At 39.8% G+C, this 25124-nt stretch overlaps 1 protein-coding gene across 1 annotated transcript in view; it reads right to left on the reverse strand.

Annotated features, from left to right (window-relative positions):
• LOC125987752 (interleukin-1 receptor accessory protein-like 1) overlaps positions 1-25124 on the reverse strand; it is a 98116-nt gene that overhangs the window by 33045 nt on the left and 39947 nt on the right. Inside the window, exons 5-7 of the mRNA XM_049752176.2 lie at positions 21748-21934; positions 20136-20289; positions 8044-8118 (exon numbers count right to left, since the gene is read on the reverse strand). Of these exons, the coding sequence (XP_049608133.1) occupies positions 8044-8118; positions 20136-20289; positions 21748-21934 (416 nt within the window). The remainder of the gene's footprint in view (positions 1-8043; positions 8119-20135; positions 20290-21747; positions 21935-25124) is intronic.

A 25124-nucleotide genomic window follows, 5' to 3' on the forward strand; every position in this document is an offset into this window, starting at 1 on the left:
AGAAGACAATCAAATCAGCATGATCAGAACCAATCCTCAAACTTTATTGCCCAAAAATTGCAGCGTTGCAAAAATAACCTATTTTAAAGAATCAACAACACAACACATAGCTGCCTGAGTCAACACATGTGGGGCAAATACAGGTAAGCACAGGCGATTTAAAACAATATTTGCTGAGAGGGAAATAATTTCCCTGGAGGCTGCTGCTATTCAACATCCTCATAAAACTGATGAGTACTTTCATCGCGCCATGGTAGATGGTAAGAATTCTCCCAGCATCGTACCAGAATAAAATACATTACAGTTATGGAAGCAAACCCAAGAGATTAATGAGTTTGGGGGGGCAGAATGTTGGAAAACAAACATACATAGTATGCATTTTTATATTCATATACCGTATGAAGATCAATCGTGTTCATCAAGAAACAATTGAACAAACATTTCTCCTTAACCGCATGTATGCACCACGTCAAGAACATAAAATACCAAATGCTTGCTGCCTTTCTGGATAAAAGAAATAGATTTGGACAGAAGCGCCTCATAGAGAAACGAAATGAGGTGAGTTATTTAACGATGGCCCCACAGTCACCACCTCACCAAATTAATTAAGAGTTGAAAAGGAAACCCAGCATGCATGTTGATGCACCCCAATGTGTCAGTTACCTACTATGCATATTCACTTTCCCCACAATCGTCATGCGTGTAAAAATGTACTGGTCCTAATGCATGGACCACTACGCAACAAAGTGTTACATTAACATGTTGCACAATACACAAGGAGATGTTGACGAATGTCTGTTGACAAAATATCAATGGCCTTACTGGCTAGACAACTACGACTTTTATCTGCTATAACACACAACAAAAATGAATCATTACTAACTTATCTTCGAGAATACACACACTTTTAACAGGAGTCATATCAGACTGTAATAAAGTACACTTGCGGTTAACTAATCCTCAACAAATGAAAATTGCAGACTGAGGGATGAATATGAGTCTGCAAAGTGCAATCTATTTCAACTCATCTCCCTCCCTCGCCACAAGGTTTAAATAAATCAAGCCAAATTAGAATAGATGCCTCCAGGCCTAATGACAGTGGTACTAATCGTGGGATTTGCTGGTTCTAACAATATTTCCTACTTTCCTTGTTAATGGCCGTGCTCATGGCCCCTCTAAAATGTGTTTTTCTGCAGCCAATTCAGTCACTAGCAAGGTATCCACAGAGGTGGAAGTGGAGGCAACCAGACGTGTGCCCGTTGAGACTCGACTGATGGATAACCACCTGGCCGAGTGGCTGTTCATTTCTGCCAAACCGGGTCTGGTCTCAGGGGGCTTTGCTGCACAAATCTCAGCTGAAAAACCACATTTGTCACAAACCCAACTTGATCATCATGACACCTATAAAGTGCACCTTAGTCTCGAAGACAAATAATCCAGTATGTTGCGACGACAAGACTATTTGCAAACTAACAAAAAAACACATGGACTATAATCCAAAACACACCAGCAAGTCAATTTCTGCTGTCTTAAAAGAAATAGTTGAATAAATAAATCAGTTTTAGGCATCAAACTCTAGACTTGAATGCAATTGAAATGCTATGGCATGACCTTAAATAGGCCACTCCAGTGCTGCTAAATTAAAGCAATTTTGCAAGGGTAACATATCTCCACAAAGATATGAATGACTCATTGCCTATTAAGAAAAGACGCTTGACTTCAGTAGTTGCCGTTCAGGGTGGCCCAACCATTAGATTCAGGGGGCAAGTACTTTATTCACACAGGGCCAGGTTGCTTTGAATCTACCCTGCCCGCATCCCGAATTAAAACATAAACACCGTTCAGAAATGATACTTTATGTATGCTGCTTTTGTGTTATATTTCCATTTGTTTGATGATCCTAAGGATTAAAGTGAGAGAAATTATGAAAAGAAGAAAAAACAGTACTTTTTGACAGCACTGTCGATGGATCCTGAGGTTACCATAGCAACAACATAGATACTGGTCTCATCTATACTTGCATCACCATATCATTTTAAAGCTCTTATTTCAAGTTTCAATAACTACCGAACATGAGGCTGGTTTTAATAACACAGCAGTGATAAACAAAACCCATTTGATGAATATTTTTTTCACTGTTTTAAGAGAATCTGCATTGCCACAACCCTGAAGCCATAAAAGTGAGCTTAAGAAATTCATTTATTAAGCCACTGCACAGATATTGGAACAACATTCAGTTAGTTAGAAGGGCCTGTGGTAATGCAATGACTTAACAGAATGAAAATTACTTTCATCTCTAACCTATTATTCTAGTGATACAAATTCATGTTAGAAGACAGTAATTTGTGTTGTATGTTTGGTATATTTGGATTTGAGCCTTTGCTCAATAAATATATTATCTCTTGTAGTCCCACAAAAAAGTTAATGTGATGGAATTGCTGGCCTTGTATCCTTTGCAAGGGTACCAAAGAAAAATAACAACACATTTTACTGTGGGATGTCAAATATATCTGATAGATACTCTCAACAGATAGTAAAGACTGAAGCCCCCAAAGTGTTACAGAGTTAGATGCATTACACTGTAATTAGATGATACAATTTTATGCTGTTCAGATTTCCCCTTTGCAATGCAAATCTTTTGATGGCTAAAGCAAACATTTTCAAAGCTCCCAAAATGCTGCAGTCCTGATGTTGCAGGAGTTTAAAGGCTCAGCCTGCAGTACGGCTGTACTAACATATCAGCTGCCAATCACATAGATCAAAATGGACACCATCTACATCCCCTTTTCAGAATCAGACAAAATCTTGCAGTGAGATAAGTGATTGGCAGCCCTGGTTGACTCCATGACCCGGAGACCAATTTCATGGAAGGGGTGTGAAGTGTAGGAGTCTGATTACAGGCTCATCTTTCTCAGAAATAAGGTCTCTGTCACTGGGGGGTGGGGGGACTGCTTGGGGGCATCATCACAAGCCTTGCTGTAAAGCAAAAGTGTTTTTCTCTCTTCTGTCACTCCTTCTTGTTGGCAGCTAACGCATCAGAAAGCAAAAATCGACAGATGCCTAAACGAATCTGCACGCATACACACACACTGATGCAAACTCGTGTCTTTTCTCAAGTGACATGCGTGGCTGCACATTTTGGGTGTTCTATTATTAAACATGAATAACCTGAATTCAGGAGAAGCTCTCTTCTCAAGTCACCCAAACACAACGCTGGTATTCATAATGCAGATGGCTGCACAAATTTAGTTTTATCCCTTCAGAGAAAATCAAGCCCAGAGCATGTTGCAACCATAACCCTCAAAAACACCTACAGCTGTCAGCTAAATTGTGTCCTAAATTAATGAGAGCAACACGCACACACATGTAAGTTAGTTCAGATTGGGAAACAAATAATTACAGGGACAAAAATTCACCTCAGCTTATCGTAAAACAACACAGTTATCTCTCCCAGTTTGCATGGTGATGTAGCAGTGACACAATGAATTTTATTTCTGATGCACAAAGTGTGCATGTTCTGATAGTGTGTGGCACGCGGGTCAATCTATCAGCAACCAGCCAGTCACAACACAACAACTCACTGTTTTCATGTAGGGGGGTGCATCAAAGACACGGCTGGCTCAGATAAGGCTTCACTTGGGACACACTTTTGTGCACAAGCGCATGTGCGTGTATACCATGCATGCGTGGGAAGACTGTACACCAATAGGTCAGGAATCGGCCCACGTTCTCCCTTGGAAGGAGAACAGAATAAAACAGGGTTCTATTGTGGGTGTCATTAGCTTAAGTACAGTGAAGACAATGCTACTCAAATCCTTTTTAAAATCGTTTTATTATTTTTGTATTTTTTTACCTTTTATGTTGTATTATGCATATTTAGAAGTTGTTTTTGTTGCCATATATTTTCAAATTTAGCTTTCAATAACATTTAATATTATTATTGTTATTATTCTCATTTTAATACTAGTATTATTATTATTATTATTAATTTTTATTTTCACTTGTATTTTTAAGGGACCAAAAATCAGTTGCCAGCCAATAGCAGGACACATATTGAGGAACAACCATCCGTACTCGCACTCACAAGCTATTTGGAGTGCTCAATCAGCCTACCATGCAAGGTTTTGGGATGTGGAAGGAAACCAGAGTGCCCGCAGAAAACCCACGCAGGCACAGGGACAACATGCAAACTCCACAAAAGGCGGGCCGGAGGTGGAATCGAACCCTTTAAAATCCACTCCATCCACGATTTGAAAAATATGAATTAATTCTAAAATAATCATTAGTTGCTACAAATTATTTGAAATGTTTCTTTGTTTGTGTAACTATGCGTGATAAATGCATGAATATTCACTTTCATTGCAGTTTATTTTGTATTATTTTTAGCACCTTTCCTGTTTATTATTACGAAACGCTCCCCTCCTGGACAAGAAACAATGTGTTTGTCCCCAAATATTGCCTGCAATTAATGCCCATTGTTAATCAATTTCACAGTGTAAGCGAACAAAGCAGAACAAGGCTATTGTACACCTGAGGTCAAACACAACAGAGGCAAGATAAGAGAAACTCAGCCTTGAGCTGTTTGGCAACACAGTTCAGGCACAGCCTGCTTTTTATATGGCTTTCATGAAATGCTCAATTGTATTGGAATAATACACTTAACTACTCTGCTTCTGCTTATTATAGCTCTTTGACTTTGGTTAAAAGTGTTAACCAAGGTCAAAGAGCTATAAGCTAAGTCTTACTGAAAAGTTTTCAGTAAGACTTAGCCCCAGTACACAGTGACCAAAAAACAGAGAGGATGTGGGAGGCAACCAACATCTGACATCACTAATGCTCTTTTTATGGATGAATGGTCAAAAGAAAGAAAATCTCAAAGTCCCATGAAAAATGATCCCACAGGAGTGGAAGCTGTAAAAGTGGGTCAATTCTACATGTTCTTGCACTTTCACATGTTTTTAGTGCAATGGCCATATGGCCCTATATTGTCTCGGGTGATTGATTTAAGGCACACATTTTACATAAGAAATAAAATAAATAATGATCATCTTATCTGCATTTACTCAACCAGTGTAAAATTCAGATATGTTTAATTGGACACAAAGATAAGATAACATGACTTACTATTTTGTATGAATGGTAAGAGGTGGATACACAGGTTGATTGCAGCTTCTGTCATCTAATGGAAGGGGATTTAATTGTTCTGCCTGTCACTATACATCACTGGCACATGTAGATGTACAATGATATTTGTGATTAACAACTTTCAAACGAGTTAAATGAAGTTGGACATTTTTTTGCATGATATCCTTTGGGTGTCATGCTACCCTGGTTGAGTATTACTGGTCATAGTGCATAGATGCGGAAAGGTGGGGGAGTGAACCCAAATGCTTGGGCGAAATGAGGAGGGAAAAATGACACAGAGATGCCCTGAGCAACAACAGATGGTTGAGACTTCAGCCATTGGTTAGAGATTCAAATAAAATATATAAAAAAAAGATGACTGGGTCCCAAGGCCTGAAATTCACTACAGGAAATAGGACAGTCAAAACTGTTGAGACTTACAAAAGGTCAGAGCAAAACAAAAAGCAAAAGTGCTTGAAAGCAATACACTGTGTGCAAAATTATTTGGCAAATTCTATTTTTGAGGATTAATTTTGTTTTGGAACAACTACAGTGCTCTCGGTCAACCAAAATGTAAATTTACAAATGAACATAAAAAAAACAAAAACAATCATTGACCTATAGCCAACCTTCTCTTTAATAAGAGACATCCGTCCGTCCATCCGTCCGTCCGTCCGTCCGTCCGTCCGTCCGTCCGTCCGTCCGTCCGTCCGTCCATCCATCCATCCATCCATCCATCCATCCATCCATCCATCCATCCATCCATCCATCCATCCATCCATCCAAGCATCTTGTAAGCTTCAAGCAAGAAGAGTATAAGACTAGCAAAACAATGATGGGTAGCACTTAATCATTTTGGAAAATGAGTGTTACATAAAGTAAGCTTATAAAATCATCTCACAACTGTAGATTCTAATGAGACCCAATTAAAAAGCAGTACCAAATCCTCTGCATTCATTATACTCGTTTTTGAATGGCACTGTCATGGTGTATTCATTTAAAAATGTGACAATATTGCACAGGCATTACACTTTCTGAATATATTTGTACATATTTCATATCTTTTGGAAAGAGACAATCACAATTGTTTTTCTACATCTTTTAGTGGGTAGATTTTGTGAATAACCACAAAAATAATTAGTCTACCTACAAAACCTTCTCAATACTTCTATTATATTTGACTCCAAACATGTAAGAATGTGGTCACCAGTAAATGCCAATAAATGTTTTCACCTACTATAAATGGCGAAATGAGTTTGCTCCGGTACAGTCAGCACACAGTCTGTGCAGCAGTTCTGTAAAACACTGATAGGCGCTTCCCTTCATAATGGAAACCTTTTCCTCCCTCTAACAGGAACACAATTTACACCTCTACATTACAGGCACATTAACCATTTGGGCCAGTTCGCTGTCAGGTACTCACTTCCATCTGCTGTAAAACAAGGCATGAGTAAGTAGGACTCCTTCCGCCTTGTGAACCTTGTGAAAATGATTTTACACATTTTTTTCCTATTAACTTTATTTTCATTTGAAGTTTTGTAGATATCTTGAAGCTTCCTCATTTTCCTCTGACCTTGTTCAGTATTGTCCACTGGATCTTTTGTAGACAGCACTTGATGCTTTATAATAATAAGGGGATGAAGTAGGGCCCCAATTAAACCAATAATATCATATATAGTATATGATATATATAGATATATGATATACACAGAATTACAGTGTGCCACCAGTAGCCACTAGCTCTTCGTGAATTTTCAGTATAATCCAGTATAATTAATGATTATTTCTTTAACTGAAAATATTTTGTTTCAGGGGAACCGAAACAGAACAGCATTCAAGTTGAGTTGACAGCAGTAGCCATGGCTTGCTGACCTCTCTATTTTTGTGCTGTTTATCTGACCCATGATTGATTGCATGTGTTGAGGTTCCTGCGGAATAGTGTCAACAAAAGGCACGACAAATCAATAAGAATTTGTATAGATTGAAAAATGTAGCTACAATCAATCAAGAGGATGTCTTGGGATGATGGTGTGATCATCACTGACATTGATAATGTGAAGGAAAGGTTACGCAAGGAAAGCGTCTAAACAGCTTACATGAGCTTTGTTCAAAATTTTGTTTTAGTTTTTAGAGACTTTAAGAAAAACAAACAATATAGATTCAATTTAGTGCCGTGGGTGATGCCCAGTTACAAGTTGGTCCCACCTGTTCCATACGGCATGTGTTTTATTACACCACTGTATTGGCCTATCTGGTGCCAATGTGAACGGACTGTGAAAATAAATTTCCCACTTATCCGTGTCCCTCTGAGTTTTGCAGAAATCCTCACATAGATCATGCGGAACTTTTATAAAACACTTGATCGGACCAATATGAATTACACACATTTCAAAGAGATTTGTATCTATCATTAATTTGATGCTACAGCGATCTGTGCTAGTTTATTTCAGTGTAACGCCAAAAATGCCCCCCCCCGGATAAAAAAAACATGACCCATTTTCTCTTTTGCAAAGGCTCAGCTTGCTCCAAATAAGGCTTTGATCTGGAGTTTTCCCAGGAACTCCAGAGAGAAAATGGTGGTCTAAGGCAGTAACGCGAGCTTGCCATGGTTCCTCATAAATAAGAGGTACTGGGATTAACTGTGGATTGATTACATTGGAGAAACAGAAGGTACCCTGGTGGTGCATGAGCATGTTAGATCTGTTGAGTGTAAATACAATTTACCCACTCGTTGCTAAACAAACAATTCCCGCAGAACATTAATACAACATACTATAAATAGAACAGTTGATTTTGGAGATGGGATGTTGGAATTCGCTAATCTAAAAATCTGAAATAATGCCATTGGATTGAAAGAGCAAATACTGTGAATAAGACACAAGCAAGGGACCAGTGCTAGCATGCAGTGTGTACCTTTACCTTGTGCCATCTCAATGATGCTGGTCTGGCTTTCGGATGGGGAGAGAATTTTGGGTGGCTTGTCCGTCAAAGGAGCTGCAAGAAAGACAAACGGAGAGAGGACTTTTAATAACTCAAAGACCAAATATTTGAATCAACACAGAGAAAAGGAAGAATGTATGGTGCAACAGCTGCTGCTTGAATCAACTGTAATTTGTTTCACAATAAATGAAAAAACATGTATCAGGCCAACTGCATAGGACATTTTTAAAACATAAATAAATAAAAGCGGCACAGTGGAACACGGCTTTGCATGTTTACCTCACAGTTCAGAGGTGCAGGATTCGATTCTGGCACCGGCCTTCCTGTGACGAAGTTATGCATGTTCTCCCAGTGCTTGCATGGGTTTCCTGCAGGTGCTCCAGTTTTACCCCCCATTTCCAAAAATTAACATTAATATTTGGGCACTCTAAATTGCCTGCGATTGGCTGGTCACCAGTTCAGAGTGTACCCCGCCTAGTGATGGGATAGGCTTCAGCACAGCAGCGGGCCTCATGAGGTCCAAGCAGTTCAGAAGATGGATGGATGGAAAATGAGAAAAAAAGCTAAATCTTCTCTTTGAAAAATGACGAGTTGGCTTAGTAACAGAGGATATGCACTCAGAGGTTCCTAATGCTAATGAATCCCTGCAAGCAACAGCAGGTAGGTTTTGTATTATACGCACTTGGAAAAGCAGAGCGCCAGGGCCTGTTTTTTTTTAAATGAATGGTGCTGTGATTGATGCTGAAAGAGTAAAAAACAACACAGGCGGAGGTTTTTGATGCACACACTTGGACACATCTGCATTCATGGGTTGCTAGCGTTGGATAAAGACAAGACTACAAATATGGTCCTTAGAAGTGGAAGGAGAAACAGTTTCTGAGAGCTCATTAATGACAAATTCAGATCAAATGCAAAATAAATGGAAAGGAGAAAAGCAATAGAAGCATTTGCTTGTGCTTGGCGAGCTTCAGTGCTGCGTGAATTAACCTCATTACTTTAATTATCCCTTTCCCCACAAAATGTGCTGAGATTATTTGCTTCACCGTGACACGGCGAGAAGGAGCTCTGACAGTAAACAAGGCTGGATTTAAAAGGAAGCACAGATATCACACTGTGTACCTGGAGCCACAACCTCCAGTTTGCACGATACGAAATTGATTCTGATATGATAAAACATAATAATACTCCTGATTATACACTGCTGATGATTGCAGTGAGAGTCAGCCATGTTGGAAGGCACGCAAACACCACACACATTTGGTGACCTGGGGTGTTTCTGCCCTGAAAATTCAAATTCTGCGGTACGTTATTATGAGTGAGAGTGGGCCGGCTTTTAGCTGAGGGGCACCGAGCACATCAAGTCTGACCTGCTTCACAACACACTGCACATGCACACAAACTCAGCGAGCAACCTGATGTTACGATCAGCTGGGGGAGACCATCTCAAAACATCCCTGTGATCATATGATAATGGATGGGTTGAGGAGGGTTGGGGGCTGAGAAGTTGATGCAAGAGAGAGGAAAAAAAACACCTTGTTCTATCTCATTAACCCTCCCATCACTTTTCTTCCTGTCTTATGCTCAGTGGTGGCGCTCTGTCCGACTCTTGCTGAGGCTCCCTGGGGTGACATGAGGGAAGATGAAAACAGAGGAAGGAAGAGGAGGAGGGGGATTGGTCGTTGCAGTGCGCTCTTCACACTTCATTAAAGACCACTTCGGCAGATGAAGAGCAAGAGTATGCATGTGTGTGTGTGTGTGTGTGTGTGTGTGTGTGTGTGTGTGTGTGTGTGTGTGTGTGTGTGTGTGTGTGTGTGTGTGTGTGTGTGTGTGTGCAGGAGGAAAATTACGCAGGAAAGTAGAAAGCGGCTTTTCGAAGCAAACGTTATTGGAGATGTGTGGTTACCATTTTGCACATAGGCAAATTAAATCCCAGCTCTTCTTCTTGTAGATTGAAAAGTGAGCAAGCCTGTCATTTGAGCCGACAGCCTCTGTTATTCTGTAGCAGCACACAGAAGTCTGTGGCCTTCTTTTTTTTTTTTTTGTATATTCCCCACCCCAATGTATAACACACCTGAAACTGGGCTCTTAAGTGGAGAAGAAGAAGCTGAACTACTGCTTACTTGCCACCATTGCTAGTTTTAGTGAATGTTCCGTTTGCTTTGTCGTGTCCAGATTCCAGCTTGTATTTGTTTATTCTGGTCTGTATAGTAAGTCGTTCCATTGTCCTTGATTCCATGTTTCTTCTTAACCTGAGCAGTTAAGATTCCATTTCTCTGGCACTCATCACTGTGTTCCTTTAATTGTGTAGTTGACATGTTCTCGCTTTTGTTTTTTCCTTTTTTAGTTTTCGACTGTTTACAACTTATATGCATCGGTAGTTGTTTTGGTTTTTTTAGATCATTTTGCTTTGGTATTTCCCGTTTCTTCCCTTTGTTGAGTAAAATTTGGTAATTGACAAAACTCTGCAGTCTGTTTTAACGTGCAAGGTTTTGCAGCTACTACCTCATTATAACTTCAGATCCATATATTTCACTATGCCCCCAAGAAGAAGCTGACTTTATAGTTGCATCGTAGCAGTTTGCTGAAAATAAAGCTTTCCTCAGGAAAAGCAAGCTGCTTCTTTAAAATGAGCACCACTTCCCTGGCCCTAAATTGGCATAATTTTTCAAAAATACAAACAGTAGGAAACCCTCCCCCCCTAAAAATTCAATAGATGTGACATAATGCAAACAAATATGGAACTCCTGCACAAACATCACATAATAAAAACCCAGGTCCATTTCTTTCCCAACAAAATACCAAGATTTTGGAGATGATCCAGCACGACTATTGACAGAACAGAACGAAATTGGCATTTATAGGTGACCCTTTGTACAATGCGGAGATGGTGTTAATTAGGGAGATTGTCACTCATCGCACAGCTGATCCCTCAGCAGGGGACCCATTCTTGATGAAATTCATTCTCTCAAAATGAGGATAAGTGGTAGGAGAAAGCGTGAAGTATTTCGAGGCAAGTGGCTGAAAATATAAGGATGCTGAGGATGAGTCACAGAAGACAGGTGGCGCTAGTGGAGGAAGAAAAAGATTTTAGTTTGCTAAACAAAAGTGTGGCATGACAGTATGTTGAGAAGCAAAAGAGAGATAATTCTATAAGATCCCAAATAAATTACAATTAGTATGAAATTCCATCTGTATTATTTTTTTAAACTATTAAACATGTTTGTGGCATGTTGTCTAAATCTATGTCTCATTTCCAGCAAAAGATGAAAATTGCAGTCCCGAAGAAAAAAGGAATAACAACCTGTGATGTCGTACTTAGTCTTGTTATGATAACTGTGTGCTGTGACACACACGTGGGATCTAAGAAGCCCAAAGCACTTAGAATCCAATTATGTATTTCTGATTTCATGTGATGATATGCAGGGCTGTACCAACCAGCATCATGTCATCCAATCGCCAATTTGTTTTATCTTTGGTGTCTTTTGAGGCTTTAAAAAATCAATTTACAAATGCATCAAAATAACAAAACAACTACAGAGGTGAAACATTGCCCTCATTCTGCTTGCTGGAACTCTTTAAGAGGATGTGAGGGGAAGTCGCCATTAGGCATATTTGGCAAACTCAGCATGTGTTGTGATTTGTTTTGATTGTGTTAATTTGTTTTTGCCATAATGAGGACAGTAAAGAGACAGGGTGCACTGAAAAAGTTTGTGCAGTTGCTGTATTGAGGCGATCATCTCTGTGGATTTTTTAAAAATGCAGATTCTCTCCTGGCAGTTCTCTCATTCCGCCTACTCTCTGCATGGTAAATTATTTCTCTGCTCCAACTGTGAAAACTTGTCTTTTAAGTCCATTATTTCCATATTTTCCACATGCAAAACTATGTGTGATACAATCTTTTAATTAAGATTTTACAAGTTGCTTCCTCCAGCTCCAAAGATGATCTCGTTTATGTTAGCTTCCCAAGGACAACTTCTATCTCTGCTTGGCTTGGTAGATCACACATCTCGCAGACTACTTTCGATTTAGCCTGCGCTGCGGGCTAAAAACAGTACACAGAGCATCTCTGAAGTCCTTCAACTGGCACACTTTGGTCAGATAGGCTCTGCAGTAAAGTTGTAAACTTGTATTTAATTACTTGTGTGAGTACAAGCTCCCACAAGTTGGAGTACTATTTCTATGGAAAAAAAAAATCTTGGCCATAACTGTAAGCAACAACAATGAGGACTTCCAAAGAAATGTTCCTGAGCTTTGACTCTGAGGGCCTTTCATAGAACAAACATTATTCGTGCATTGAGGATTTCACACATAAGATGCGTTATTCTTCCAAGCTGGCTTCACCACACTTTTGGGGGAAAAAATTATTAAATTAGCTGAATCAACCACAAACACACACTAGAGTCAAGATGAAAAACTATAAATTTCTGTACAAAAATGTATTCACATCTCAAATCATGAGCAAACTAATACATTCTATTGACTTATGCCATTTAAGTCAAGTCAATTTTATTTATTCAGCCCTAAATCCTAATTTAAATATCATTGCATAGATACGTAGGAGTGAGACATGTTGCTGGCTTGGCATCCATTGCAGTTGGGTTATCCTGGAAGGAGGACGCTTCTGTCTGTAATACATTTTTAAGGTTTTTCCTTAAGAAGTATCATTCCCATCTAGGATCTGAACGAATGATCATTTATGGATCAAAATTACGATTCCAGACAAGGCGATCACATGATTATCAAAATCTCAGAGCACTTCTCAAACTTGCCGTTCTGTCACAGTCCACAAAAAATGGAGTGCCAGAGCACACACGGGGCAATTATGCGTTAGCACTGGCTGTGTTGGGAAGTTAATGGGAGTGGATTGCACTCTGCCTATTTGGACACACCCACTCACAAAGTAGTGCATGCGTGTCAGAATGAATTTTCAAACGCATCTTATGTGTCTAGTCTACTCTTTGTAAATGGTAATGTACATAGTCCATTCATCCATTTTCTGTACCACTTATCCTCACGAGGATCGCGGATGTGCTGGAGCATATCACAGCTGACATCGGGCGAAAGGCAGAGTACCCCTGAGCTGATGGCCAACCAATCGGAGGGCACACATAGATGAACAACCATTCGCACTCACACTCAAACCTACGGGCAATTTGGAGTGTTAAATCAGCCTGCCATGCATGTCTTTAGAATGTGGGAAGAGATCGGAGTACCTGGAGGAAACCCGCGCTGGCACGGGGAGATTAGCAAACTCCGCACAGCAGCCAAAATCCAACCCGCATGTGGAAAAGTATGGCAGTGATACCACAGGCACGTATCAGTACTTATCAGAGGAGCTAGCCAATGAGTACTGTGTGTAGAAAGAAAATGAACTTTCCACATTAGAATAAAAAAAAAAAAAAAAGCTGATCCGATTCTAAAGTCTCTGTGGTGGAGAGAAAAAGATCTGGCAGGGCGACCTCCGCCCTGCAATCAATTTCAGCATAAGCCAGCTGTATGGCCATTAAAAAAAATCACAGTATTGCCAACAAGCAGTACAATCAATTACCATGACATCAATAAGCCATGGGGCAGCACTACTGTGCCGGTAAGCAATCACCCAGACCGAGGGTGCTATGTAAACTTGTGTGCATATACAACAAAGACAGCCATATACTTCCCCACCACTCGTCCGTCCATCTGTCTGTCTGTCCGTCCGTCCGTCCGCCCAACCCACCCACCCATCCAAACCCATCCAAACCCATCCAAACCCATCCATCCATCCATCCATCCATCCATCCATCCATCCATCCATCCATCCATCCATCCATCCATCCATCCATCCATCCATCCATCCATCCATCCATCCATCCATCCATCCATCCATCCATCCATCCATCCATCCATCCATCCATCCATCCATCCATCCATCCATCCATCCATCCACTCACTCACTCATTACTGCTTTAGTCTGGAATTACATTAACACCAATTTAGCATCAATTCCCTCAACTTGAATACTACAGCCCTAAGTGAGTGCTAATTAGCCAAGCAAAGGCATTAATTATGCTACACTTCATCTTAATTACATGACCCAGATGTAGAACATGCAAGAGAAGCGTTTGTAAGCACAGTATGCTAACTGATTGATATCTGGCAAGTATGAATGTGTGACAGAGGCTTGCTGCAAAGGTGACTATTTTATTTTGTAAATGCTTTTAAATGTCTAATTTTAATGTTAGATGGTTGTGTATTGTTTTTGCATTCCATGAAACATCAACTCTGTCTACATACACACACGGACAAAATATTGGAACATCTTTGTTAATAATAATATTAATAATAATAATAAACCATCTTGAGAAAATTAACCAGCTTTTGAATTGTAGTTGGAGTATTGTTTGAAAAAAATAACTTCAAGAAGCAGCTACAAAGCAGATATAAAGCTTAAGGAGGTACGGGTTTTCGGAATACAATTCAAAGTACCTATCAGTGATCTGCAGCTACTCAGACTGGAGCATGTAAACAGAATGTTTTGATGACAAAATGTCCTTGAGCTTGAGGATTACATTCACATACTGAGGAGGTGTTTGTTGAGCCTCCTCTCAAAAGTGTGGATACCATTTTGTGTAATGTCTTCAACAACTGCAGGGGCAATGCTGTTCCCTATCTTAATTGCAGAGTGGAGAAAGCTCCTGTCATTTGTTGTTTAACTTGGGAATCTCTAAGGCGTGGCTTGTTTGTGTCCTCCGGGTAAGATGTGTGTGGGGTTAGCAGAGCTTTGATATCCACTGGGCAGCTTCATCTTATAAAGAACTGCTGTTGCTACAACTGCACTTCGATGGCTCAGCTCGCCCTTGCTCTTCAGAACTATTTAAAGGACCACTTATGTGTTGTTTGGCAGGATGTGTTAACACACAAAAGATGGACTACACAAAGCGAAGGACAGAATTGCCTCAGTATAATAGAGATAAAATTGTAGAAAAGCATGTTCAAGGTAAAACCTACATGACCATTTTCAAGCAGCCTGATGTTCCTGTGATTGCAATTGCACATTTTCAGAAATTCAAGATCCACCGGATTGATGCCAACCTCCCTGTTGAGTGACCGCAGAAGACAAAATCAAGTAACAGATAATATGAATGTTAAAAAAGAGAACCAGAACAACCCCCAAAGAAATCAAAGGTGAACTCCAAGGTCAAGGGACACCAGTGTCAGATCACACCATCTGCCGTTGCTTGAGCCAAAGTCCACTTCATGGGATGCAACCAAGACCATTCTTAAAAATAAATCAAGAACCGAACTGCATCTTGACTAGTCACACAGCTTTTGGGAGAATGTCCAAATGACAGCGAAGACAAAACTGGGACTTTTCAGCAAGGCACATCAGCTCTACCAAGACTACCAAGATGGCAACACTGTCCCTACTGTGAAACATGGAGGCGACTCTTCTGGGGCTGCTTTGCTCCATCAGAGTGTCTTAAATCTATGCAGGATAAAATTAACGCTCAAGACTATCAAAGTATTCCAGGTATTCAAGGTTGATGTTTGCCAAACAGCATTAGTGTCCATAATCCCCCCAACCACCACATCACCGACCCAAGTCATCTAACCTTGTGCTACACTGGCCTAGCCAAACTATTTGTTGGAACTTTTCCTTATCAGCACGTTCATGTGGTTTGGATCTGCCAGGAGTAGCTATGGTAACAGAAACTACTTTATGTTAAGCTCATTCCCTTACAACTTCCCAAAAAGTTACAAAAAAGTTATAAATCCACAGGGAAATTGCATCCTGCATTTAAACAAAAGTTGTGGAACTAATGATGTGCACATGCTGCATGATGCTTTTTTCCTCTCTTGCTTCACCCTTTTCTTGAAGCAACCGTACCACCGGTATGATGTTTATTTTTGGTGGCATCAAATGGAAACCTGTCTGAATTGCTCAGAGTGGGAGTCTCATGTTCGCTTTATTTAGTGCCTTTTCTGAGCCCTCGAGAAAAAAATGTGTCAACAACATTATTATCTCCTGCATGCTGGAGTGCCAACAAGATTTGGCTTGATAGCAGTATGCAAATCTACAATTTCATATGCATACTTTATGTATTGGGTGTATGATAAGTGATCACTGTGAATGATAATAGATTTCCCACTTTATTTATGTATATGGGAGCCCCACTTAGGAATGGTTAATATCGATTGATGATATGCACAAAATAATGTTAGAATTTTCAAAGTTGAATACAAGTTAGAAATAGCCACACAAGTCCAAGGTCCAAAAGAGCAAATTAACACCCTAACAACAGGGGAGATGACAACCAAGATGTTTGATCAAAGTTGCTATGGAGCAGCCAGGTGGTTAAAAAAAGCCTGTTACCAAAGAAACGAGATGCTTGAACGACAACCTTAATTAAGGCAGATAGCTCCCACTGAGATGGCGTCCCTCGAAGGGTGTGAAAATATGGACGTCAACACTTACACAGGCAAAATTGTGGCGAACCTTCTTCATATTAAAGAAAGAAAGAACTACAATGGTCAGTAATATAAATTCAAACAGACACAAGTGATCCATAGAAATTAATATTGATAACATGAGATAAATAATTACAACAATTCACATTGTTTTTTCTTAATGCAGTCAGACAAAATTTATTTTAAAACAAATCAACCTGTTGACACTGGGCAGCCTATTTCACTTCCAAATGCCTCGGTCGTCTTGAGATTTCAAGATATTTTGCGCCAGACGCAACAGGACATTCTCCCAGAAGCTTTGTGGATTGTAATTGTGCATTCAAATATTTTTTTTACTGGAAACACATTTGAAATGCCAACAGCAGTGGAATTCATGCAAAAAAAAAAAAAAGATTTCTTTACTTTTGTTCTTGACTCTTCTCACTAATAGTAAACAAAAAAATAAATGAATAAAACCTGCTGATTGCACTGTGGAGATTAAATTCCTGTAAATTATCACTTCATGAATCATCTCACTCGGTCATCTCCTTTCTAGGCACGTTAATTATCTTGTCAATTAAGATGAATTTTTGTTCCAACCTCCCTCATATGCTAATGAATCAACAGGAACATGGGAGAAACCAAAAAGGGCTGACAAGTGAAATATAAACCAGGCTATGAGTAGACTTTTAATACCATTAAAGGAATTAACCTAAGGAATTAAAATAATTCACTTTGACATATGAATGCAGCATTAATTTCAGGAGCTGTGTGAAAAGGTGATAATTTTCCACTTACAAAGAATGTTTTTTTTCCGAAGTCTTTGTTTCACAAGCGATATCAGGTATTAAAATAGCTGACTTCAAAGTGAATTAATAATGGCTACACTGTGCTCCACAGTGACAAATCACTCTACTGTGTGGTAAATTGACAGTAAAAGGGTTTAAAGGCATTGTCTTGGTATTCCAAAATATACTTAGCACTAAAGAATCGAAGCCATTAAAATTGATAACAATAGAGAATCAGTGTGCACATACTTGGCATTATAGGTATATGTGATATAAGTAACAGCTGGATTTTTTTTGCACCCGTTTTGTATCTCCTGCATTTTGTTTTGCTCCTTGATATATTTCACAAAACAAAAAAAGAGAAAAACTTAATTTTGCACAAAATTTAATAGATAGTGGACAGAAGACATAATAGCTGGTTCATATATAAGCAGTTTGAACTATTATAACTATTTATTTATTTTCTGTCCTTGCTATGGTTAGGCAGCACCATAGCTTCTAGCATACACTTTATATAGATGTCCAATTGTTTACAATATTCTTTGTGCAGTTTATCAGATCTCGACTTTAAGGCAGATGAAGAGCCTCAGGGTGACGGTGCATCAGTTAGTGCAAAGAAAAACGCAGCTGCATTTTATGCAAAGCACAATGTATTTCCACGATTCTTGTCACCGTCCCACTTTATGGCTATTTAGGGTATATGCTCATACTACAAAGTATGGCTCAACATATAAAAAAGCAAGTTAAAGGCTCAATAAATGCAGTGACACACTAAAGTTGATGATCCTTGTATATCAAGTTCATCACTTCCACTTTATCCTGCTCAAAAATATCAAACTGTGCTCTTTACATAAAAGGATATAATTTAGAATTTCTTTTAAAAACAACCACAACATCAAACACTTTCCATCAGTCGGTGTGGAGTTTCCCTGGTGTTTTATTGGCTTTCATTATATTTTTTTGGAATATGACCTTTTGTCCAATTGAGCTGCTTTGAGATGGCCTGCCAGCTGTTGATGAAGGAAAGTGGATTTGTTGGTGATTGGAATTATCAGTGGGAGGTTGATGAAAACACAGCTTAAAATTGTATATGTGCTTATTCTGGATGACTGAAAGGTCACGTCTGAGCAAAAACAATCTTAGAAATTCAATTTAAAAAGTTTATCTATTCAATACTTCCTCTATTCTCAAGTTTTCTTCTCTGGCCCGAATGGAAATTTATGGTTTAATGTAGAATGGCAGTGCATGAGAAAAAGTGTTTATTCACAAGAATCAAAGCTCCGAGAGTTTCATGTCATTCGTTATTAAGCAGCCACTGTTCTACACAATAGAAAACAAAACAAAAACAATTTAATTGTGCTGCCGAAACCGTCAAAACATATAAATAGGGTGAGCGTGGGACTGCTTTTGTAACTACCAGGAAATATGGGTACACTTGCAAAATACACGTTAGTGCGAGAATAGGCCTCTTTGACATACGAGATTAGCTAAGTAGCTTGACCTACGCCGTTATGTTACTGTGACCCTTGTCTTGCTTTCACTGGCTTTCCCTTCTCTATGACACTCTTTTGCACATACATATGAGTTGGTTTCAGGTAAGACTGCAAGGCCACACATTATCACACAGGCTAGGCAAAGTTGCCCCCTTGTAGGTGGGCAGCCAAGAGTATAAGGATAGGAATCCTGGAGGTGGGGGTTAAGACTTTCTTTCGCAATCTTGCAGAGCAGGCTCCACAGCTGTGTTTCAATCTTTCTGGCATACGTTAAATAGTTAATCTGAGAAGGCGGCCTCCTGGTAATTACTATTAGCATAGTGAGCATCAAAGAGAAAGAACTGGGACAAAATACAACATTAGGTTGACTGAAGGCTTTAAACTTTTACATGCGTGTAAACATAGGCGGAGATGGCACTGGGGATGGGTGGGGGGAACGTTTCCCACAATTTCATTAGGATCACAGTATGTCCCCCTTCATGTAAGGCGACAAAAAAAAAAATCAGTATAACAGGAGACTAATGTGTTATGTTGTGCTGCAACTGCTGATGTGTTTAAGTTCCAAAAATTTGTATCTTGGTCACAATAATGACAAAAAAAGTTAGAAAGTTGTAAAGAATTGAGGCGCATAAAATCAAGGCTTAGTTGTAATAATACATTTTTTTGCCTTCAGTAATTTTTTTAACTTCCTGTTATGATTGCATCTTACAAAAAGAACACTGTGGGGAAAAAAGCACACCGTATCAATCAATCTGTCTTACACCCTGCTTCTGAGTGTCTCAACAGCAGATACAATATAGACATTAAGGGTGGAATTAATGGGTGATTTAAGACTTTGCTTTGCCCTTACTGCAGTCTTGCCTTTGTCACTTTACAAGGATATAAAGTTCTATCTGATAGCAGCTAACAGCCAGCACTTACTTCAGCCTGTGCCAGAAAATTGACGGTAGCCACTGATCCATCTAAAATCTCCTTACCCTTTTGTTCGGCCCGTGTCAGGGCAATTTCATCCGGATGCTTGTATGCAAATTAAAAAGCCCTGCATTTTTTCACCACAAATACAAGTTATAAATTGGATTTGTTCTTGTACTGTTAACTTCAAATGATTCATTATGCTAAAAGCTTGGTCAAACAAACAAGAAAACAAACACACAAACAAACAAATAAAATTCTGACACTAAACCATTAAAGTGGATAAAATGTTAACATCAGAACTGTGTTTTCCTTTTTGTGCATCTTGGCTGTTATCCCTCAAGTCAATTACAAGTAATGATTCTTCCAGATGAACATTAAAAGACAAGTTGCTTTTAAGAGGTACCACCCACCTGAATAAAGATAACACTGAATTTGAACTTTTCCTTACCCGTGACAGACAGTTCAGTGGTCCTCCGCACTACAAAGTTTCCAAACTGTAATTCACAGGTGTAATTCCCAAAGTCATCTTCTTGAACTTCCTTGATGGAGAGGGTGTCCCTCCTCCTCTCAATTGTTTGTCTCCATTGTTTAGGCACACACTCCTATGTTGAAAGCAGACGGAAGACATTTTGAGGATGATGACTCACTTTTGAATTTAATTAATTTAACTTGATTGTAATCAATAATCAAGCAATTTAATGTACTTTTACCAAAACTTTTTGTACTTTTAGCACCCTACAATTTGGGGCCACTGAAACACCAGAAGCAAAAGAAAATGTGGGGCACTGTGGGACTTTGGCTTTGGACTTCAGACATAAAAAGAACAGCCAATAACTGGAGGCTTGAACACCCTCAGCCATTATCCTCTACTTTAATCACATTCACTGGGAAGCTGAACAAGTGATGTGGCTGCCTATTGTGGCTCATTTGTTGGACGTGGTATAAGAAAAGGTGTGGGGACATCTGGCCAATCCATCGACAGTACAGTCGCTGCAGATAGAGCAGCGTGGCATCGTGTTCAAAGTGCCGTTCCAGGCTGTGACAATTGTCAGGTTGTCCTCAATTAGTTTGTGAGTGTCAAAAGAAATGTTACCGGTTAGCTTGGGTGAAAAACAAAAATAAAGTGTTAGATCTCATCGAATCGTTGGTAATTGACTATGCATAAGTGGCATTATGCAAGGTGCGAGCATGACACAAGCAAAGAGTGAGAAAAAAAGAGGCCGAGTCGTGGTTGAAATAATTTTAGCTGAATTACAAAGCAGAAAGAAAGGTTTTATTCTTTAGTGTTAGTAGTGTCGTAACGGTGTAAATTAATATACAAAATAACTTTTCTCATTCCTTTGCACTTGAGCTCAAGCAGTACAATGGATCCACAAATTATTCACAAGGTATTAAAAACCTTGAATATTCTTGTTTTTAGACCCTCATTTAGGTCTCACCACGTTGCCATCCACAATAGCTGATCCTCTTGTCGCCATGGTAGCTGAGGGCTTCCTTCGCATCACACCATTCATGAGAGGGCGGGGTGAGCAATGGCTCATTTTGTATAATGAATCATTTTGACCTTGTGTTAAAATTGTTGAAAATCTTTATTCTTGGGGAATTTTGACAAAAGCATTAACAAACATGTTATTAAGACACCTGGGAGCTTTTTTCAACTGTGATAATGCTTAATTCAGTATCTTTCCTTTAATGGGGAACTAAGCAGTCTATTCAATTCCCCAATGGATTCATTTATCGATTTTTTTCAACACTGTTGTCTTTTTTATGTAAGGTAACCCAGGACATCCCGGAGGCCTTGCAAAACTAAAGCATTTTTTTTTTTTTTTTTTTATAAACCTGAAAAAGTCTTCAAAAATTCTTTTACCTGGAATAATATAGATAAAATACCCCAAAGTTAATTATCTGGCCTGGCACATGGGGGATCGAACCATATTTCACGCAGCCCCCCACCTCCAACAGTGATTCTTTTGTGCAGGTTGCATTCTATATGTTTTTGTATAGACGGGAGGCTTCCCTTAGAAAATTACAGTGAATTGAAGAGAAAGACTTTATTCTACCTTGTACCAGACAATCTGGGGCTCCGCTCCTGGCTGGATATAATCTTCGATGCCTGTGCAGGTAATGTCTTTGCTTTTACTTAGCTCTGCCTTCTCAAAAAACCTCATCTTGGAGTTGTAACAGAGGTCTGTGTCATTTTCTGCCACCGTGAGAGACATGGACACCTTCATGCAGTAGGTGGAGTTCCTGAAAAATGAATTATAACAAATTATTTTTCAGCGCAAATAGTGAGAATTTCAATTTTCAGTAACTCATATAAGAAATGTTTATATGTTTAAGCAATCATGATCTTAGGCCTTCATTGAGAAAAATGCTAAACATTTGCAGGGTAAATGGATGGTAAAGTTAAGAAAACAGTGATTTCAACATTGCATCTGTTGCTTGAGTAACTCAACAGAATCTCTGAATCAACTCAATACTATAGTTGCTGTGTCAAGGGAGGGACCAAAGACAAATGTGAATCCCTACTGATCAATGGATCAATTGAAGCCCCTTTCGTCTTTGCCTAAACCTGCTAATAAGCAATAAAGCAAGCTGACTTGCAGCAAATCCCTCATGGTTCAAAAACAAAACAAATTGACAGTGTTTAGCAAAATCTCATTGGTAAACTCTCAAAGCTCGTTGCAGAAATTGAGCTGAACCAAAAACAATTACAAACATGGCAAATCCTTACATAATTGTGTGGCATTAGCTGCTTGGCGGATTAGCAGACACTGGTCGACAGTGATGGCAAAAAAATCTTGGAAGTAGTCAGAGCCCAACACTTGGTAATTGTGTTTTTGCATGGTGGCCATGTGCAAATCTAACATGATGTGGAGATTATTCCAGACATACTTTCAGCAGATGGTCTAGTGTACAAATAGGATCCCATGGGTCTCCGGGCTTCCTTTTTGGATGAGGAGGGGCAATTAGGTGTCATCTGCTCTGCATGAATGGGCAAAGGAACGGGCCAGCATTTTGTCCTTCATTGTCTTTCGCACATTTCACATCCATCTTGGTGCCTTTTGAGCCAGGTAATATTTGGATGAGTTACTCAGTGTCATATCAGGAAGCCAATTGAGACAATTCAACGCCAGGCTCAACTGCACCCTGTGCCCCAAGCACTCAGTGTTCTTGGAGGCCTATGTGGCATGTGCTGGAGATACGATGATAACAAGCTAGACAATACCGCGGCAGGTGAGTGCGCCCGTCAAATGTGTCACACTGTAGGAGATATCCAATGTCATGGCAACGTTAGATCACATCCTACATACATCAATCGTGATAGTTGCTAGGCTGACAGTGACTGTGTAGGGCAAGTAGAGGACTCGGGATTCGATACTTTGCAAGTTTAGTGAAAGCACACTAAAATGTGCTGTAAGGATACACAATTCAAACTGTATTTTGTAATTGTATTTATTATTAAATTATATGGAGTACAGTGCTTTTAATGACTTTATAAAAATAATATAGCATACACAACGTAGCAGTCCCAAAAACATGCATGGTAGGCCAATTGATCACTCCAAATTGTCCCTAGGTGTGAGTGCGAGTGCGAATGGTTGTTTGTCTCTGCGTGCCCTGCGATTGGCTGGCAACCGGTTCAGGGTGTCCCCCGCCTACTGCCCGATGACGGCTGGGATAGGCTCCAGCACGCCCGCGACCCCCGTGGGGACTAAGCGGTTCAGAAAATTGATGGATGGACAACGTAGCAGTCTCATTTTAAGGCAGCCACACTGAAAGTAAGAGAGCACACAAGTTCACTGTGCTATTCTTTTTCTCCGAAGAAGTCATTGCTCAGGGCCCGTTGCAAACAAAACAAAGGAAACAAAGGCCAGATATGAAGGCTTGATTCAAGAACCGCATGAATTTGAATTGGCAGCAGTAATTTGACAGTCTTCATTTCAATCTGCCAACGAGACCCCAAGCAGAGTTCTGGAATTAGATTTCTCTTCTCGCCATGAATTGTCCATAACAAATACCATGTTCAAACATAGGAGTTTCCTTTACGTGCACTTGGCCACAGTTTGATGGTTGACTTTGTGGGTTTGTCATTGGACTTGTGGCTGTATGTCTTGGACACTTGAATGAAACGAAGGATGGAGCTGTCAATCAATCACTCCCAGGTAGCGTGTTGAATTCGATGGTGGGGGAAGATACCAGTCTGACATGGCAGACCCAAATATATTGTGATTGTCTTGCAGAGTCCCCTGTCAGAAAGCGTTTCAGTTGGAGTCCAAAACAACTACGAGATGGTGAATTATAGTCTATTAATTTTCACCCAGATCATTGATGTTACTGCTTAAATGCAAACACATCATCACTATCTTAGTACGTATTTCCCTACCGCAATTTTCCAATACACTTGATTGCATGACTTTAATTTTTTTCCCCCTTCCAAGACTTTCTAAATAATGCGCTTTCGGGAATTTTGCATGGTCAATACGTAAAAGTCTACAATTAGATTCCTTAGGTATTTTGTTTGCCACAATGCAATTTTGTGTCCATCGTGCTCTTGATAGAAACCTACAAAATAGAGAATCAGAAGTTTTTGGCTCCAGCTACCCGAGAGTTTGCAACCGTTTGTGTAGAAAAACACTCAAAACACCAACAACCGTGAAAGACACAGAACGTGGGCATGACTCTGGTTATATTCACCATGTATGTATATAATACATACATACTAGGTAAATATTGATACAGGGCAGCACGGTGGCATTTCCTTCTTACAGTTCAGAAGTGCAGGGTTCAATCCCTGCCTGCATGGGTTTCCACCTGGTATTCTGCTTTTCTTCTACAATCCAAAGACATGCATGGTAGGCAGAATCGAAACTGTGAGGCAGACGCTTAAAAAAGTGCTCCACATTGCCACCCACATAGTTTCACTTGACATGAAAATAGACCCTCAGGGTTTCCCGAACTTCATGCGTTACCACAGTCATACCCTCTGTGTTTCCCACACTTCATATTGTTGCCACTGTGATATTTTGTGAGGCCAATGCATTCAAGACCCAGCTGAGGGATCCTGCAAAGCAGCACAAACACATAGAACGTCTTTTGGCTGCACATCCGCGTTTCTTCTCAGTTCTATGTTTCTTATTGGTGTAGGGCCTGATCAATTGACAGATCATGGTTGGAATTTAATGACTGAGTGTTCCCGAAGGCTCATTCTGACTGTCATTTCCATGAGAGATTACCTACTTCCCCTGCCTGTGCATATTAATACTGTCCACATTGGGAATTTCAGTGCATGAGCAAGGAGAGATGCAGTGCACACAGATGCAATCTCACCGCGTTATACTCATCTAGCCCAGTTCTCCACAGGTGACAGCGCAGACATTGTGAGACATGCAGGGAAGCCATTTAATAGGTGAAGGAGAGCAGCAAAAGGCCAGCA

The sequence above is a fragment of the Syngnathus scovelli genome, chromosome 2 (assembly GCF_024217435.2).
Source record: "Syngnathus scovelli strain Florida chromosome 2, RoL_Ssco_1.2, whole genome shotgun sequence".
In the NCBI taxonomy this organism is placed as follows: domain Eukaryota; kingdom Metazoa; phylum Chordata; class Actinopteri; order Syngnathiformes; family Syngnathidae; genus Syngnathus; species Syngnathus scovelli.